Source organism: Macrobrachium rosenbergii, chromosome 55 (assembly GCF_040412425.1).
Source record: "Macrobrachium rosenbergii isolate ZJJX-2024 chromosome 55, ASM4041242v1, whole genome shotgun sequence".
NCBI classification, from domain to species: Eukaryota; Metazoa; Arthropoda; class Malacostraca; order Decapoda; family Palaemonidae; genus Macrobrachium; species Macrobrachium rosenbergii.
Window position 1 is genome coordinate 78,361,199 of NC_089795.1, and position 21,464 is coordinate 78,382,662.

General features: G+C 35.2%; 2 protein-coding genes across 2 annotated transcripts in view; one reads left to right on the forward strand and one right to left on the reverse strand.

The window, feature by feature from the left end:
• LOC136835471 (beta-1,4-mannosyl-glycoprotein 4-beta-N-acetylglucosaminyltransferase-like) overlaps window positions 1-21,464 on the reverse strand; it is a 500,376-nt gene that overhangs the window by 197,935 nt on the left and 280,977 nt on the right. The window lies entirely within an intron of this gene.
• Window positions 1-21,464, forward strand: part of LOC136835472 (G-protein coupled receptor dmsr-1-like) — a 97,733-nt gene that overhangs the window by 42,468 nt on the left and 33,801 nt on the right. Inside the window, exon 2 of the mRNA XM_067099038.1 lies at window positions 5,326-7,283. Within this exon, the coding sequence (XP_066955139.1) occupies window positions 7,053-7,283 (231 nt within the window). The 5' untranslated portion in view covers window positions 5,326-7,052. The remainder of the gene's footprint in view (window positions 1-5,325; window positions 7,284-21,464) is intronic.

Sequence of the window (21,464 nt, forward strand, 5' to 3'; positions counted from 1 at the left end):
GTCCCGATACAAAGACACGACCAGATAATATTACCATAATACTATCAGAGCTTCTACTACTCGTCTTGCCTCATTCTATTTACGATTCAGTACGCTCCACCATATTTTTCCCAGTAAGGAACAGTCAGACATGTGTATAACGACTTTCCTTCATTTTCTCACTATTTTCTGTAATTCTTCCTGATAAACATGTGAACATTTTACTTACTCCTATTATCAAGTTACTGAATTCTCGACAGAACACATTTGAACTCTTCCACATGACCCCCCAAATCCTCCTGATATACCAGGTACAATAACTACTCATCCTACAAATAATTTTACATTTACTATATACCCTGCCCTTTCACTTTGGTTTCACAAAAACGTCAGAACCTCTGGCTTTCTCTCCTTAAAATTTCTTAGCATTAATAAGTTCGTTTTTTCTGAATCATTTCCTCCCCCCCCCAATCTCCCAGAATGATTTTAATTGTATGGCTTATCATACTAAATTTACGTACAGATTTACTAAGACAAGTATGAGTTTTCTAGTATCAGGACGCAAAAAGTAAGACTAAGCTTTTCATTTTCCATAGCATTAACTTATAAAATTCTTAGCATCGGTAAGAGCAATATCTGAGAACATCGTATCACATTAATACCAAGAAAATGACACGCCACGGCATTATAACGTAAAGCCCGTTCTCTCATCTTACAACTAACAGTGAGCTTTTTCTAACAAGGGAATATTATCCAGATGATCTCTTATTTAAGATTTAAGGATGTTTTCTGCTCTGGATGCATTCTTTGTCGCTCCAAGGCAGCATCTGAAAAGTGCAGTCTCTGGAAAGCCTGCCTAGAAAGAAACAACTACACATTTCTTCCTGTTTTCACACTAAGACCGAGCGAGAGAAACAATCGCATGCTATCTTCCCTCTTTTCAAACTAAGACCGAGAGAGAGAAACAACTGCAGGTTATCTTCCTGTTTTCAGTCTACGCCGGAGCGAGAGAAACAATTACATATTTTCTTCCTATTTTCAAACTAGGACCACGTGTGAAAATTAGAAAGACGCGGAAAGCTAAATAAGGAACTGCCTGCCAAGATGAGAGAGACTTCTAAAGGCACAAAGACCATATAGCATTATAAGCATCAAGGTAGTTTACAAACAACGACTGAATGACGGTGACAAATTGAAAATAAAAAAAAAAGAAGGAAAATTCATGACCAGCTCTCCACCGTTGATCGGTGAGAGTCCACAATTAAGTATATGAGCCTGGTGCATTTCTTGTTATTTTTATATCTAAAAAATGCAGCTTTGCTCACATCCACCCTTTGTCACACGTAAAATGGAAACAAGTAACGGACGTCTAAACTAAATGATTCAATAGGCGTCGCAATATCGAAGGCTATTGGCGCAGAGTCATTTTAATGAAGAAACTTGAATACGTTGTAATTGTAAAAGTTCTTGAATCATCCAGTGGACGCATTCAATTAACTTCGAATCCGAAGAGTTTTAAGTTTTGTCTTCCGTAATGAAGATGTAATTGTTTTGCGCCTACATTATAATGACAGGTGTGATAATGTTATGTGTAGGAGTTTCGATAATTAAGATGAATACTTATGCATTCGTTGCCGCACACAATAAATGTACTATATAATCATTTATTTTTAACTACAGAACCTGAGTTTGATAGGGTTATATACAACAGAGTCAAAATCAACATATATTTTTCTTGATGGCTAAGCGGAGTAGTCATCATCTTCCTATGTACTAGGTTATCATCATATTTAGATGAATTTCTCATATAACTCTTTCTATGTAAGTTATTCTCTTTGTAAAAGTGTTTTTAGTTTTATATGTATGTATGTTGTATGTATATATATATATATATATATATATATATATATATATATACCTGAAAACTTACGTCCTTTGATATCAATTCACTCTATCGGAAATAATATATTTTCATATAGCAGAATGAATTTTAGTTGATAATAATCCACCGTCCGTGGTCAGACCAGCGACGGACGAGAATCAGGATAGTGACACACTAACGCGACTGCGTTGTGTGTCACTGGATCTGTGTCCGTCACCGGTTTATATCTCATATATGAAAATATATTCGAGGTACTGAAGTGGATATTAAAGGGACGTTAGTTTTATATGAATCACGGTGATGTGATAAATAGTCATATATATATATATATATATATATATATATATATATATATATATATATATATATATATATATATATATATATATAATATATATATATGTATGTATTATATATTTATATATAAATAAATGTATATATATATATACACACACATACACACATATTATATATATATATATATATATATATATATATATATATATATATACATATATATTATATATATGACGTCAATATTACCAACCAACACTTTCATTCTTCAGTGGACCCTACACTATCATTATCATTGATGTAAATACGACTGACTCAGTATCCTGCATACTAGTCATTTACCTTCAATCATCAAAGTAGACTATCAATATTATGGACAATTTCTGAATATTGGTCATCAAATTTATAGTGGAGGGGCCAGCTTTTATAGTGTTCCATTTCATGCCATGCATTCTCTCCATTTTCTCCTACCCTCACTTCTTTATTTACGGCAAGCATTCCCGGTCCCTCTTCTCATTCTCTCTTTTAGTGTCCTCCCCCTTTTCCCAAAGTCACATAAACGGGGACCTTTTCGATCTCTCCAGATTTTTATGAATATCACCGTGACTTAATTCCTTCCCTTCACCTGGAGCACAATATGGGAAGCAAATTACTGTTTCGCAATGTTCATTCTTAATTACATTTTCAAAATGAAGTTCCTCTTCTCTATTTTTCACAAGCCACATCTCTAATCTGCAGAGCACCATATTTGATATTAAGCACTTGTATAATCACTGGTTTACATCTTTGTTCGATGATTCTGATAAATTCACCTAAATTCAAGAGAGCTTGTTTTGCTAATGTTATGTCAGCTGTTTTAATGTTTATTGTCTTCTTTATCAGATGTAGCTCCAATATTTGTTATAATTTCCCGAACTGCTGCAGTATTTTATTTTAATTTTCCATACATAAAGACTTCCTTTATCATAGCCTATGCTTCATTAACATTCCCTGTCAAATATCCAACTTTTTAACGCATTACAATGATTCTTTTCTTCGGTCTGTTATCAGCACTTTATATTTAGTTATTCTTGCTCGCAGTTTACACTTTACCATTTTCAGATATGATAAAACCATTTGAAAATCCTAGATAAACTACTTTTCCGTACCAACACGTGTTTCACTTATCAGTTTCTATAAAATCATTTATCCTTGTCTCATCTGGGAAACGTACAGAATAAACCTGGGGTTTATGAATGCAAGTAACATATGAAAAGAAAATATAAAAAGATATTTTAAAACAGCAAATACAGTAACGACAGGTAGTAGGCCTAATTGGAAAACATCCCTACAAATAAAATAAAATGAAAAAAGACGGATTTCGTCTCGAACTTCCCTAAGCAAAAGGTATAAGGTATAAGTGGAGCGAAGAAAATAGCATTTGCACAACTTTTAATCATTAAATCCTTTAAACTTTTCACAAAGTTGCTGATTGAAAAGTTCTAGCATTGGGAAACTCAAGTCAGTCTCAATTACTTACTCGAGGAGTTTATTGTTAAGGTTTAAACGTTGTAATTGTTGTAACTTCAGGATACATCAGACATGTATAATTGTAAATTTAAGGAGACAAAAATATAAAAAGAGAACTGGATTTAATTAATAAAAAAATATCAGCATTCAGCATTTACAATAAAAAAGAAACAAATTAACTATATACATTACTAGTTAAACAAATGAGTAGACCTGTATGCCATTATATATATATATATAATTTCATGATAAGTCAGTGGATAATGAAACAACTAATGTAGCAAACACCTAGATATAGAGGCAAGACCGTTTGAAAAGAAAATTATTACTAGTAATCTTACTTGGAAAAGAAAAATAAATCATTATAATATGAATAAAAAAAAATACGTAAAGTGAATCAATAAACTACTCAATTTTACCAAAAAGGTATATATATACAGTACAGTATATATATATGATATATATATAATTTATATATATATACAGTATATATATATATATATATATATATATATATATATATATATATATATATATAAATGTAACAACAGATTTATACATAAAATATTCAATAAACAGGATGCGTAAATTTATATTGAACTTCACTTTACAGATGTAAATACGACAATAACTCTTTCTCAGTAACAAGAACATTTACTAATTATCTGACTAGTAATGAAGAAACAGAGAGAGAGAGAGAGAGAGAGAGAGAGAGAGAGAGAGAGAGAGAGAGAGAGAATCAGCAGACAGTGTTACACAAAATGCTGGTATACAAAATTCCTCAAGAAAGGTCTTTAGACGGAATATTTATATAACACATTAACATATCAGTGAGAGAAATGGACAGCGGTAACACATCAATGATACTTGGAAACTAGGTGGCAACTCAAGGAAATCTTCATTTTCACAGTGTCTAAAGGAAAGATCGAGAATGTACCGCAGAACAATTAGGTGCCAAAACTTAGTAGAAACGAAACTAGAAGAACTCGAATACTTATTTCAGCGTCACGTTCACATTCTCTGAATGAATATTAATAGTCTATGAATGTAACGAATGAATGAAAAAGCGATTTAATTAATATACAACTACGCAAAACCAATATATCATGAAATTCGACCACATCACTACGAAAAGCTAAAAGTTTAAGTACCATTAATCTTTTGATAAACCCTACTCTCCCTTTCCAGTTTTTCCTCAGTCTGGTCTCTTTCCGGATGGTGTGTCCAAACTTTCTCTAGCGTGTCACAAACTTTCTTTATGTCAGATTTCCTTTTTTTCTTGGTCAGACAGATATACTGGACAGTTTGGCTCTCTTTAAGAGAAAACACTTCAAAGTCTTCCAAATAAAGATATTCACTTTCCCGTACAAGTATTGAGTCACAGATCCCTAAAATATAGGTCATTCAACCACAAACTGTTTTGAAGCAAAATAAAACGAGTTATTAATTTTTCTTTATTCTTATTTTGACATAAAAATCATCTGAACACCCAGAAAGTTTCTGTCTTTTTTTTTCATTAAATCATTCAGTTACTTATGCTCCATTTCATCACATTCAGCTTTGTTATTATTATTGTTTTTTTCTTTAAATTAAGACTGAGTATTATTTTGATGATAATTTCCAGGATCAATCGTTTACATAATAGATTACTTCTTTTTCAGATATTTCTCCTCTGAAAGCTGCAGCAAAAAAAAAAAAAAAGGTGGAGAAAACTTAATGAGATTCTAATAAGATCAGCAGAAAGACTCCATTGATGGGCCAGTTTTAAGTTACAAATTCCAACTGTTAAAATATCTACGAATCAGAAATATCTTTTATTTCGTTGTCGCAAGTGCAAATACAAAGTAACGAGACTGAAGGAGATTTTAAGTGAGTTTGGTTTGTTAATCATATTTCGTTTCGTTACACCGACAGAAGGAACCTGAGTCATGTGAAAGCTTGTGGACGGACATATTTCTTTTACGTGAAATAAAATGGAGAGAAGGAAAATAAAGATAGCGAGAAAAAAAAGTGTTTTTGACTGACAACGAACATGAGATCTAGTGAGCTGCAGCTAATCAGCCATTAAGCTGACATTTAGAACTGAAGAAACATAGACTTTTGCAGTGACGAGACAATTTAACAGGAATTACCAGTGACAGAATATCAAGACAGTTTTAATGTGAACCTAACAGAAACTAAACAACAGGGGAAAGGTCATAAAAAATTAACGTTTTGCTCAAGGATACATAGAATGGTCCTAATAAAACTCGCTTAGAAATTCAAGAACGAAGTGAACACTGATAAAAAGCATCGACAAGAAATAAAATCTATGACCAAAATATTCGCAATCTCTTTGAAATGAGGCACTGGGCGCAAACATAAATTCAGTATCATCAGGAAAATTGACTGGGAAGAATGTAAACATTTTTGTTTAGCAAGAGAGGAATGCAAATACTGGTTACAGCTTTAATCATGTGCTAACGATGTTTCCAAAAATACATTTGAACTAAGATCATCTCTCTTGCCATGCAGGATGTTAACATGGTCATAAAAAATTATGAGACATTAGCGGAACTAAATGTCTAACCAGGTCAGATCATAAAGTGGAAAAAACACTTGACAACTGGAACAACATTTACATACTTTTTTTTTCTTTTGATAAAGTGCTAAGAAAAATAAGTGGAAGTAAAAGCACTCCTTTTGTTGTGAAGTCTGCAATTATGAATAAATGAAAACAACGAACAATGAGTCATATTAAGAGCAAAGCAAAATAAGCGAAAGCTGATGAAAACGTCCAGTCATCAACCTGAGAACAAGCAAGCAAGCAGCGTCTGGATGAGAGCTGCCGCGGAGTTTTTGAGGCCTTAGTTACTATGGGAATCAAAAGGATTTCCAAGAGACCGGAACCCTATCTCATCTGGATAATGATGCCACCGATCGTACAGGAATCTCTTTATAATTGACAGCCAGAGGCGCCACAAGTTCTTGCAAAAAGAACCTGCCCGTGTTCTAAAAAATGATTATAGTTATCGACAAGTTGTTTTTTTACATAATATATAGAAAAATCGGTACCTTCTAGGAGCTATTTCGATATAATTAATAAACTTTATAAAGCCCTTAAGGCACTGCGCCTACTCTACCGACGATTCTACAGCCAAAACATCGAAGTCCTGGGCAACCAGAGCTGAAAAACGTACGTCAATAACACCTCTCTCGAAGTTTTCAGAACACAAGACATAAAAGGAATCGAGTCTTTTTCTTTGGAAGCAGCTCATCTAATTGGATCCCATAAAACTCCGAAGGAGTAGATAATTAGGAGGGAGATCTAAGGGGCGGGATCTCGAGTGCCCCTTTTTACGGAGCCATTCTCAAGAGGGACGGTCCTTCTTCAAAACACCTGACCCCAATGATGTCTGTAGGCGATGAAGATTGGCTCCCCCACATGGAAGATCTGGAGGCCTACATCTCCAGGGAGGAGCTGGTGTCTATCTTCCCGAATCTGACCAATGAGCAGGCCAATTACATCCTCACGGTCCTCTCCTCCATTCACAATGGCACCATCAACCCACAGGCCAGTGCCGAACCCGTCCCGCCGGAGCATGCCTCCTGCAATGTCGGCTTCAGGGACAGCTATAAGGTAGGTTTTCGTACACACACCTGGAGTTGGGATGCAGAGAGAGAGAGAGAGAGAGAGAGAGAGAGAGAGAGAGAGAGAGAGAGAGAGAGAGAGAGAGAGAGACTGGGTTGGGATGCTGTACCGGAGAGAGAGAGAGAGAGAGAGAGAGAGAGAGAGAGATTGGGTTGGGATGCAGTACCGGAGTATGAGAATAACCATGAAACTTAAAGACCTTTAGTGTGCCCTTAACGAACTAAGAAATAAAACAGTATATCTATAGTGTGCGACGATGAAGGAATACAAAAAAACCCTTGTTCATTATGGGAAAGATATCTTAAGGGCCTCACAGATAAATAAAGTTAATTCCAAGATTAATAACTTTTTGTACATTAAACTCGATAATGAAATTTAACGATCAGAAATTACAGCCTACAAGACATAATCGAAGCGTTTAATGTACACCAATAATTTAATAATAACACACACATATATAATAAAATATATAAATATATGTATATATATAATATATATTATATATGTATATACATATATATATATATATTATATATATATATATATATATATATATATATATATATATATATATATATATATATATATATATATATATATATATATATATATATATGAGCTCTCTCACCTTCGTGTGGTGTAAAACTCGACCGTAATTTATACATACACATACACACACATTTTATATATATATATATATATATATATATATATATATATATATATACATATATATATATATATATATATGAGTCCCTCACCTTCATTATTGTGGTGTAAAACTCGACAAAATTCCAGTTACTAGCCTTGGATCCCCATACCATTCATTTATATTACAGAAACCATAAAAAGAATAAAATATTAAGTCTTGGGATTCTGAACGTGTGGGGAAGTCAAACAAAGGAGAACAAATGTATGATATTTGATCTGTTTAAGGAGAAAAGCTGGATGTTTTGTCTTTCTGTGTGCAACAATGGTGTAAAGAGCATTGTGGGGCCAGGAATGGGTGGAATGAGAATGACTAAGGCAGGGGTCTTAAAGGCGTACAGCTTGTAATGTCAGGATGACTGAGGATGGATGAAGACAGGTGTCATTTGGTCTTATACTACTGAGACTGAATACAGAAGGAGAAACAGTTCCAGTACTGAGTGTATATATGTTCCAAGAAAGGAAAATAATGAAAGTGAAACGGAATGTTTTTTGGTATTGTCTAAATCTGTGTCTGGTTGGTTTGATGAATATGAAAGGACGGTTGTGCTAAGAGATTTTAATGTAAAGGTAGGGGGCGACAGAAAGAGATGGATTTATTGGAAAGTATAGAGATCAGAGAGTAAATACGAACAGAGAAAGGCTTATGATAATTTATTTGGTATGGGGCTTGACCACTGGAAATGTGTGATTTCCAAAAAAGAATATTTGAAAATATACTCGAGAATCTTAACCAGCGAAACACCAAAAGATTTACAAAGCCTTTTCAGTGACATACATCATACATGTAGAGAGCTGGGACATCAGATAAATCTACAGAAAGAGGAATAATGGCACATTTTGCACAAAGGGATGAAATAACAGTAGATGGAGAAAGAACTAACGAGGCTGAATCTTTCATACATCCAATCCAGGGTCTCTTGAACTGGAATGTAAAGGATAAAATAAAGAAGGCAAATCAAACAGTGGATGGAAGGAATAAGTTTTGAAAATCAAATAGACAAATTATTTACAAAATTAAGATCATACATTAGGCTAGCACAAACTACTGCTATACAGAGAGCAATACTGGTATAATAATGGAACTATTTTTAAACATTTTTGATGATTTTATCAATTTCTTTTTAAGAAAAATATTAGGCACCAGATGACAAGATCAAAGAAAATTTGAATCCCACGGGAAATTTAATAAGTTCCATATGTAAATGAAATACTAATGAGATGGTGAGGGTTGCAAATCCCCGAGAGAATAGTGCACGAAATAGTACACGATAATGTCAGCTGGGCTTTTCAGGGCACCAGTAGAAATGGGAGACCCAGAATAACTTGTATGAGAATTGTGAGATGAGAATAAAAAATACATGAGTGTCAGAATTTTTCAGAGGCCCTTTGCAATGATGATACTTGAAAGAGGGAACGTTGAGAAAAAAGCTTCCTAGATTATGTATTGGTACAGACCTGCTGGATAAGGGACCTAATGGAAGTAGCAGTGCAGAGGCATATCTGATCATTAATTCACTGAAGCAAAGTGTAGATGGATGTAAGTTCAAGTTCAAGAGGAAAGAGTGGATATATGGCGGTAAATGTAACACGGACAAGTAAATTTAATATGGGAGCGAGAAGAGCATGTAATATGAAAAATTACAGGCGGTCAAGACCAGGGGAGACAGTTAATGGGGAGTGTATCAAATTCCAGGATAAGGCGACAGAGTCAGCAGAGAATGTCTGAGGGTATAGGAAGAGAGGAAAAAGGGATAAAAACACTAATTGATGGTATAAAGAAATGAGGGGTTTAGTGAAATGAAAAAAAAAAAATTATTGCAGTGTTATTCATAACAGATAAAATGAAGATCATATACAAGTATACACGAGGATGGGTAGGATAGTCAAAAGGAAAGAGAGAGGAAAAAAATCAAATACTAAAAACAGAGGGGAGAAAGTGAGCAAGAACTTCACAGGAGAATAAGTTGTTCAAAGTTGAAGTAAAGCAGGAAAAAGATGCAAATGGAAAAATGCTGTCTGAACTGGAAACAAGGCTGAATGATGCAAGAGTGGTAGGGGCTAGTGTGAGTACGAGAATGCTTGTGGAATGACTGCTGAGGATGTAATGAGGGCAATTAAGAGGAAGAAGAATGGAAAGACATGGGGGTTGGTGAGATTAAAAATGAGATGATGCACTGATGTAGTGATATTGCGAATGAGTGGCTGGCCAGGGTGAGTGAGGCATGTCGGAATGAGGTTCCAAACGAATGGTTGACAGAAATATAGGTTTTTAGTATACAGTTAAAAGTAATGTCTAATTGTCCTGGAAGAAAGAAATACTGTGGACAAGAAGAACATATTCTCGTTGTGGTTGCTGGCAAGGCATCTGCAATTTGCCCTGTTGCTAATGGCGTTCTAAAATACTCTATCGAATTACTTATAAGAGTCACATTTCCTTGACAAATGAATATTTTGCAGTTACACTTCCTCCCATCACCAAGACGTCTAAAATTCTTGTTTTCTCCCGCCTTTTCAGCTTCCCATTTCGTAAGCCTTTCATGCCTCTTTTTGTAAAAGTCAGACTGTGTTGTTCACAAACCTTTTCATCTTTCCTTCAAGTCAGTAATCCTTCCTGGGGTCTGACGCGAATGGTGTGGTGAGAAAAAAAACACTTCAGAGCGAGAAAACTGCTCAGAGCTTCGCAGGTGTGACACACTTTCCTTTTTTACTTCCTTAATCAAAAGCTTCCTCAAATTTCAACATAATCTTTGAGACATATTCCCACTCCCTCTGTACTTGAAGAGACTCTTGAAAAGATGATATACTAAACGTCATTACGCTTGCCTGCATAAGAACTGTGTTCTAATAACGTATTTCTTTATAGTGCCACATCTTGAAGTAATTTGACCTATATGGTTTCATTCATGTAAAGAACGCTTACTTGTGTGCGCATGTATACGTTATATGGACTTGCATAAGAACGCATTATGTAACAAGAACTATAAAATACTGATTAGAATATGAAAATACAAAATACTAGTATATATTTGCATGATGAAAGAATATATGAAAATAGTAAAGCAAACATCGACTGTTACATGTCTACCAGTATCTTATAGGAGAAGAGATTTCTAAACAAGTTGTGCACCACCTTTGTCTACTTTATCATTTAGAAATAAGCATTATGTTAACTAACGCAATACTGATCTTTGTTTTCACTTCAAGAACTGGGTCAAGCTGCCTTGGGGTGTGCCCACACTTCAGTAAAACATGCCATAAAAACACGTCGGTAAGTTATCAATGACATCGCCTGAATTTAGATACAAGTCAACGATTTATTGCAAGTCCCAACCGGTACTTAATATGATTATCCGCAGTAGCCAAGCTTGACCACCAAAGTTAAGGTCGCTTACTTGTTCTCAACTTGTTTGTGATATATACATGCGATAAGTTAACGACGTGTGTTTACATGTTCTATAGTAGTGTGGAGGCACCCTAAGATGTATTCATCCTACACCGATCTCTGCCAATGAACAAAAGAGGGGAAATCTTTTTTTCCAAATTACAGTTAATTCCTCAGATACATTCTACAACAACCAAGCATCCCTGGAGACCAAACGTCCGGATGCTTGCCATAAAACAGTGAAGTACAGCAGTTCCTCGGTGGACGAGTAATAAGCTCCACAGAAACCAAATGAGTGGAAATTTTCCAGAGAAAATATGGCAAAACGTAAACATCTATCTGTAGTAATGTGACATAAGATATTAAAAAAAAGTAACATACAAAAGACGATCACAAGATTAATAATGATAACTGAATATTCTAACTTCCTTATGAATTCATCAACAAAAATATTCATGGATTTTTCCTGTTGACATTACAACAGTACTACTGCAAATACTGCATATAACGGTTCAATTAATTATGAAACTAACCATATTTTAGTAAAAATACAAAACAAGAGAAGACATGAAGCACCACCGCTAGCATGCTTCAAAATTCTTTTAATTTGTATTTTTTTTTATTTAAACTCATAAAATCTGTCACACTGAGAAAATATGCTTATCAAAAATCGCATCACATTAAAAGAAAGCCTCATATTTACAAGACAGTAAACGAAACATTCTCTTTTTCGATTTGGTTTTTTCTCTCGTAATTTCCTTTGATGATCTATAAAAGTTGACGATCAAAGAAAATGTCTCCCTGAGTTAAAAATACGGACTTTTGTCTTTTTCTTTTTTCTTCTTGTTTCTTTTATTTTCTTTATCACTGATAAAAAAAAAAGCTTTCATCTCAAGTCATAAAAACTAAAGATCATATTGCAACAAAGGCAGTAAGAATGCAGCATGCAAACAACAAACCTAATTCATCTTTTTCTTTAAAATCAGAGAGAGAGAGAGAGAGAGAGAGAGAGAGACTGCTAAGAACAGTACCATATAAAACAATACACATGTAAGTACCATATAAAGCAATACACATGTAAAGATAAAATATGAAAATGAAATATTTCGTCGTACATGCAACGTTTCTATGTAAGATACAAAAAACAAGTTGCACTTTCTTTGTTGACAATAATCCCTGTGTCAAAACAAAGATCCTTCAACATTATGTCGATAAATGACACGACTGACCTCCAAACGCCCTCAAAATATCTATTTCTTGATATACAATCTTTAGGTCCCGCTCCGATAATTTGATTGGGGCCGAAAATGACGAGATTGATGAACTTGGGTCAGCCGCGCGGGCACACACACACACACACACACACACACACACACACACACACACACACACACACACACACGCGTGGAATCGAACATGTGATTCCAACAGTTAACGTTTTCATTAGGGACCTGTAATTCGCAGAGAGATCCAGAGAGATGGACCAAATTCCTGTAAACTTTTCTATTTATGTATAAACTTTTTGCATTTATTTATCGTCTGTAAAATCCTTTGCAAATGGTGAGCATTCCCGTTTCTGCGAACTGGAACTGTATCTCCTCAAATGTTTGTGTATAAGATTAAAACATCAAATTTATAAAATTCATAATACATTTATATATTCGAAAGGAAAAAAACCCATATCATGTAAAATTTCCCGTCTTGTAAATCATGATTCCAAAACAACTTATTCAATTACTGACTGAGTGAAGGTAATAGCGGCTATAACTCTTTTAATATAAGCAAATTAGCAAGTTTGTAAATGTATGTATCACTTCACACCCGGTTAAAGTCTTAATAGCTTTCCGTCAATCATACAATGAGAAGACATGTGCAAAATCTTTCAACGGAGTTGCTTTTCTACATAAGAAGGATGAATACTTTTTATACGGGAATTTAAATACTATTCCAGTTGTTGTTTCACAAAAGAAAACTAAAAGGTGAAACATGATATTCGGATAAAACATCATGTATTCCACCCGGTTTGGGTTTTTTTCTTATAGGCAAAAGGTACAACCAAACTGTCAGGGGATTCGTATTAATTCGACAATATTACAGACACCCAAAAAAAATAATGTTCCTAAGATGATTTCCCCTGAGAAGAAACAGACAACGGAGGTGTGAGAATTAGATCAAAAGTGAAAAGCAAATCCAATCATAATTTGCACGAGTCAAACTATATTTTATCAGAAACTCTGATCAACTTATGAAGACTTGGGGGAAGAGCATTAAAAATAAAATAATTGTTCTTCAAAACTGTTGTATAGAAGAGATAACCTTTTGCCATTTCCGATGGCACACGCGCGCACACTTATTATACATACAGTTTTTTTTTTTTTTTTTTTTTAAATAAGCATTTTTTCTAACAGGTGGTGATTTCAGGGGAAAAACAAAACAATGGCCCCTGTCAAATTTATACTTCAACTACCGAATCATGGATGAACCCTTCTTCAGTAAAACTGCCACAACATCTGCTCCATACAGTTACAAAGAAGGCTCCTCAGCATTGCGTAGAACTCCCGAAACACAATGCACCACCCTTGGTTATTATGGCCCTTCCTTTCCAACACCTCTTTCGCCCATCTATCCAACTCTTTTTAGCCCATTATGTATGTATGTATGTATATATATATATATATATATATATATATATATATATATAATATATATATATATATATATATATATATATATATATTTTTTTTTTTTAATATATATATATATGTGTGTGCAAGCGTGTGTCCGTGTTTAAATTTGCTTCTATTATGTAAAAACATATCTACAATAGAAAGCTCAACTTAATTACCAATCATTATTCCAGGCTTTGGACTTTTATCCCTTCGGTTTGTTATGCTCCATTCTTCCTCCCTTTTTCTTTTTCTTTTTTTTTAGTTTCATGACGTCTGCTTTAGCAATAGTCATTAGGATGTTCGTTACAGTAGACCTGGATATGAATACTCACGCATCATCAAACGATAAAAATGCAATAACTATGTTAAAAGAAAGCATGTGATAAATCAAAGATAGGCGTAAAGTAAATAGGTTACAGTGAGAAAAGGTATAAAATGGAAGAAAACTATGGAGCACACACGCCACAATAACGCCAGAAGTTCAAAGTAAATGAGCTACAACTACAGTATATGAATAGCATATCACATATTTGCAACATCTACGATAAAAACAGGAAGTAAACGTGAAAACATATGCAAAAAGTATAAATAGGCCACAATTACGTTTAAATTGGAGAGAAGAATAAATACACAACAATCACGCTAACACCCTCTCTTCCAAAGCATGTGAACTAAAAGTACGAAAAAGCCTAAAAAAAAAAACAAATAATAAGTAATAAATAAACAAAATTTCGGAAAAGAGAGAGGGTTGACGTTTCACGTTTCCCTTTCCAAGAACCAGAGGCGTCAGGAAGTCCACAAATGGCTACGTGCTGCAGGGTTGACCTTAAAAGCCATGCTTGGCATCTTAAAAGTAGCCCTCTAAAAAGTTATTAACAGGCCATTAGGGAGTGACGGTATCGCGCTCACAAAATGTCGTTACCAGTTTTATGTAACCATAACCTAACTTGCTGCGCGTAGGGTTTGCAATTTCTATTCTAAAAAGCGCGAACCTTCCCGGGATAGGGATCGCGAAATTTAAACATTTCCTTTGTTGGGCACAAAGACACGCGAAAAATACTAACTTTTCTTTCTCCCCGATTCATTTTTATGGTCATTTTTTGTTACATACAGGTTATAATTGAACGCCTAAAGCTACCGTTTTTTTTTTTACACGGCATTCTTTATCTCGGTAGAAAATTAGAGTATTTTTTTTGTCTTTTTAACGTAGTGTGGCCTCTGGCTGAATTCCTGTACATTCTATTTTTTTATTATTATTGGAAACAAACGGATATATTTACTTTTTCTATGATAATATGCTGAATTACTTCAACAGGCCTCGAGATAGTTTGACATACATGCAAATATATACACCTACTTCATTACTGGAAAGTATAAACGTATGGTCAATTGAACATTGACAAATGTTTTATCTTTCTTTCTACATCACTAACTTACCCATTCTTCCAGGAATAAATACTTATTTTCGGTAATATAAAGGTGCCCTGTTAATAATATTGATATATTTGTTACTCCACTCAAACCATTTCACGGTAAGTATTTCCTTCTTTTCTAACTCTAAACGTAAGATTTTTAAAGGCACAACCTATTTAGGCGACATCAGAAACATCAAGCGCTTCATACATAATGTAGGATATGTGATCGTCTCACCCTTTACCTCCCCGGATAAAGGGTGGACTGGAAACCCAAATTACGTCTCTACTCCCTCTATTACGAGAGATACAAAGGGGCATTTAAATACACCAAATGCATTCTCACCCATTCGATTACTGAACCTCGGGAAATTACTCTTCACTCGATACCTACACAACATGTGCCAATAGCAACATCTATCCCTAACGCACATTCATATGCAACGCCATATTCATTCTCAAACATATATTGACAAAGAGAAAGTCATCACTTGGTTACATATACCAAACATACACAATTCCACAATAATACCAATGCTTGTTAACAGGGTGCCATAGAAGTGTCGTCATATCAGTGTTTCACTGGCACTATTCCACGTTCAATATAGCTGTGTTTATAGTTGTCTCGTTGTTGCAAATGTGAAACGCAGTTCCAGTGCTAAAACATATAGCTAAGAGCTGATGGATACAATCAACGTAAATTCATACAATGATAGCAATTGAATTCAGTTAGGGAGACGTGAGCACAAATTTACATTTTAAAACACAAGGTTTGGGAAATAGCAGACCTCTAAAAGGGCCCCTCAGTGAATAAATTAACGAACTAATTACCATTTTCCAGTTCATATGAGCCCATAATACCTAAAAAATTGTAATTTGTTTATTTGGGGATTACCATTACCATTTATTTTCAAAATGAAATAATATCCAAAAGATGTAGCTCGCTGTAAAATGTTTAAGCCCCTACAAATCTGTACTCTACTTTGATCTATTTGAGGAATTAAGGGATTACCCTTATTAATAAACAGCATGAATATATACAGTGAAAATATGCAGTGGGAAATGGAGGATTTAAACCACTGCAACTCAAAGTTTTCTTAACCTCTGACCTTGAAGGTTCAAACGTAGTCAACCTCTTCCTTAGGACATTAGCCTTACTGAAAGTATATATTTGCCCGGTTTCATGAAATCCTGTTTACTTTCACTTGGGATACCCTGATAGAACAAACAAGCACAGAGACAGGGGTGAAATCAATACCTTCCTCCAATTCGTTTGCAAAGTCAGTTACATTACAAGAGCAACCAATTGCCAAGAATACCCTTCATGAAATAAAGGACTTATGTTTAACTTTGACATATAAATTTATCCCATATCTGTATGAACCTCAACTATGTAGCATCTCTAGAAAAATTACGCATTTATGGGATAGACACATCGATGGTTAAAAACACGAAGACTTATTTCAAGATAACGACTCTTGATATAATTTTAGTATCCATGGAAATTTCTAACAATGATTTTATTTTCTTGACAAATAATGAACAGGCAGTTCTCTGAGAAAAGCTACTTCCCATATTCTACAAGGCTTGAGAGAGGAAACAGTACATTCAATCGTAACGAAAATAGTTCCCGGATCTTCAATTTTCATTGACATACTGATCTTCGTTTGCCCTTTTTTCCCCCCTCTCTCCGCTCTCAAACACGTTTCCTTTTTACTAAGTCATCCAACTAATCCTATCCAAGTTGAGATGAGCAGAAGCATTTGGAAAGGCAACGCTGCGACACACATAGCGCTTTTCAACAATTCACAAAAAAATACCTTAATCTTTCATCCCCACGTGGCAAAAGAGAGAGAAAAAAGTCATTTCCATTTAATTAATGTCTGTCTAAATCTTGATGCGCACTAAGCAGCAAATTTATTATTCTGTAGTGATACAGAGATGATTAAAAACCTGCACTTTTCAGAACAAAGGTACTGTACATCTGTATTGCAGAGGAATTTCCAGTGTCATTATTCCTGAAGTTGAACAGTAATTCATTTCCTGTTTCTCGCTTTAGTTACCATCCCGGTCTATAATGGCTGCTTTTTGTTCCTCTTTTTCTCATACGTCTGAACTATGTACTTACAGTGAAAGAGATTTCCAGTATGTATTCTCATGAGTACATTTTTTTTTTTTTAGTTACAAATGACTTCCCGATACCCCGTGTACCCGACTTCTTAGCCTATACTGCAACGTTTTGTATCCAATTATGATGTGCGTCTGACGCCAGAAAACTCACAATAATCAATCACTGAATAAATTAACTATCATGTGCCTCATAATGGACCTTAAAACAGGAATTGTGAGGACTTTCCAATCACTGTGCGGGATCTGTATATACTCTGCCGACCATTACATCCTTCTTTATAATGGAGTTCTAAATATGAGCTGTAGCAAATCTGGACTGTGGGCTTCCAAGTGCGAGGTATGCGGCTTTACAATCTGTACCAGGCTTTTAAATCTATATCGCGACGTACGCACAATGTGTCATAACCAACCTGCAAATTTACTCTCTAATAGAATTTGTAATACATATTGTATCGTGATTTCCTTTCTACACTCTAACAGGATTTTTAACATGCACAATAACCTTCAGATCTTAACACGTGTCCCCTTTAAATCCAGACGCGTGTTCCCGACACTCTAATGTGCAGGGCAAAAGACTTTTAAACATGCTCTGTACCAGACCCTTAATTCCTCACCGTAATAGACTTCCTGTACCGGACTTTCAAGTCTGCACACCGTGTGGATCTAAGTATGGCTTTGGCCGAGCAATATCCAGCCACTCGTGGCAATGAAAGCAATTCCCGCAATACGGTCCTCTTGTCGATGCATGACACGAGCTTGCTGATTCGATGCCTTTTCAGGAGCCTCTAACGAGGACGCAGCTGATCAGGAAGACATGCAACAACACCCACACACAGAAATGCATGACGATCTCGAGAGGTTCTTAAACGCATCAAGTCCAACAAATCTCGCCTGATGGTTTATCTCGAATGCGTCTTAATTACAAGGTCATTTTAGAGACTCCCGTGGCACACAAACTGTCTGAATAAAAGTAAAGTTTCCAGCTGAGCACCGAAATACACACCGTGTTCCATCTCGTGATATTAACTGTCTCCAATTACAGTCCATTAGAGTCATTAAGTTTCTCATTACCTTCCATTCATGGTTGATGTGGTCTTAATGGCATTATAAGTAAAGAAAATAACTTCTTTGATATCTGTTCTTTTTATCAAAATGTATTCATTGTTTATGATAATGATGTTAGTACTGGTATTAGTAGTAGTAAGGTCAATTACAATGTAATATAAGAATGATTGAAACGATCATTAATCCTGTTGGTATGAACGCAACTTGGTAGCTTAGCAAATCGGAATAATAATAAGTATTAAGAAGGAACTCACCCTCCGTTATGTGAAAACCCTAGAAGTAAATATTTTCATATGCCAGAAACAGTTAGTTGTCAGGATTCAACTGAGGTCTTACATGTTGAGAGGACACGTAACATTCAGAATACCTGAAACTGATAAAGCATTCCACTTTCTCAAAATTACAATCTTACTTTCCCAAAATCCAGCCACCTGGTGCTAGTCACGTGGCCCGTCCTTGGAAAAGTTTTCGTAAGAATCCACAAAACTTTCTATGTATTCCAATACGGAAAGAATCTCGAACACAAACAAATATACAAAATCAAACAGGAACTTAGTCTCCCTGGAGGAGATACGAAAACAATAGTAAATTTAAACGAAATAGCAGTTTCAACTGCCTTCGGTGTCTTTTTCAAAACTGCTGTGTCCAATGATTCCTTGGAGTAAACCGTGGATGAAAGGGGTTAATATTTAGAGTTTCCATCAGGTGTAGTAGGGGATAGCATCCATGATCTCTTCAGCAATGAACGACGATAGGGGATAATTCTACCTTATTATGTTATGATTGTAAATAATCCCAACCAGTAAGTGGCACGATAGGCTTTTAAAGAGGCTATGGTCGTCATAACGACGTATGACGTATGAAGTAAGATATCCTCTCGCCTGCATTACAACGGTAAATGACATTCTGCCCTTTCAGAGTATCTGGAAGAGCCGAAGGATTAATCTAGAAAAGGTCAGACACGTGACGATTCTTGTGACATGTGTTCAGGGAAGCAGTGTCGTCAGTAGATGAGCCAGAGCAAGTTTGTTTAACTGTCCTTCTGAGCGCTGTTTCCATAATGCAATTTCGGAATCTTTTCTTCTACTCCTGCCATCTATTTCTTTACGATAAGTGTACTGTTCGCTCATATTTTTTATTGTTTATTTATCCGAGAAATTGTAAATGCAAGTATCTCTTGACTTCGCTCAAAACTACGTAACAACAGCGAGTAAACTTTACTGAAACACAGCTCGAGCAGCTGCGAGTATTTGCATTTGACCTTTTTCAGTTAATATATTTCATTCTTTTGTAAAATTGTTTCTCGTTGACGCAAGCCAGTCGTCAACTATCCTCGTTGTCGGGTGATAATTTCTTAACATCGAGAGGCTTCACCAAGAGCAAAACTATGCATTAATTTATTGGCAGATTTTTCTACAGTTTGAATTTACATTGTACAGTTCAAATGATGCCGACACATACGAACATACTATATAGGTACCGGTATTATTCTAAATGTATAATAAAATGTTCACGTGAAAAAGTTTCATAATTTTATTTGCCATTCAGAAAAAATGCGATGAAGTTTCTTCGGCTCAGTCGAGTTTTCTGTAGAGCGTATAATGCAGTATGAAACTCTCAACCGCCGCCAATGAAACTTTCACCCACGGCCTGGTGGTGGCCTATGTTGTTGGTACCTATAGCGGTGCCAGACGCACGATCATAGCTAACTTTAACATTAATTAAATAAAAATTACTGAGGCTAGAGGGCTGCAATTTGGTGTTTGATGATTGGAGGGTGGATGATCAACATACCAATTTGCAGCCTTCTAGCCTCGATAGTTTTTAAGATCTGAGGGGGGGATAGAAAAAGTGCGGACGGACAGGCAAATAGACATCTCAATAGGTTTCTTTTACAGAAAACTAAAAGAGAGACAGAAAAAAAAACTATGGCAATTTTACAATCCACTATTATTATTAAGCACTATTGTCAAGAGACTGAATTGCATTAAAGAAAGAGAGAGACAAGTTTTATGCAAAATGAAATTGCAAATCTTCACTTCTTTAGCTTCTGATTTTACTTCCCTCTACACGAGGTGAAAACAATACGCAAGTAACTGACTCGCTCAATGTTTTTTAAATCCCCCTCAATTTTAGATCCGTTTTAAGGCCTCCTGAATCCCGGATGATCCGCTGACATCCATCAACAGATCAGGGAATAAGTCTGCTTAAGCGATGCCTCTCAAGCGTACACTGGAACGTGCCACTAAATGAAACTTTATTTCGTTTCGAGTGTTCCCTTGTTTCCACTACTGACGCAAGGCAAATCCTCCATTAGGGTAAGGAGCAAAATCTCCTCGCAAAATACACAACATTCTTTTCCTTGATTTTCACGTGTAGGAAGCGTCAAGGATATTAGAGAGCTCTGAACACCTGATTACAAAACACATCATTTTTTTTTATTTTCCTACATTGGATATGTTGCGAAATGCAATATAACACTGCTGGAGGGAATTTACCAGTTCTGTATCGCAACATAATTTTGTTTTACATCCGCCCCAAGGTATCCAGCGAACCTCAATAACACGCAATGGCATAAATTCTTATTTCACGTTTTCAGTATCACAGAAGAATTACTTTACAATAAAAATTACGACATTCCCTAATCTTCTTTTATTTTCCACCGAAGGATGCATGGCAACGCTAACACATGATAACATAATCTTCGATTTCCTTATATGAATAATACAAAAAATTTAAATATTCCTTATAAATAATAAAAAAATGTAAACATTTTAGGTCTTTTCAACTCGTCAGCTTT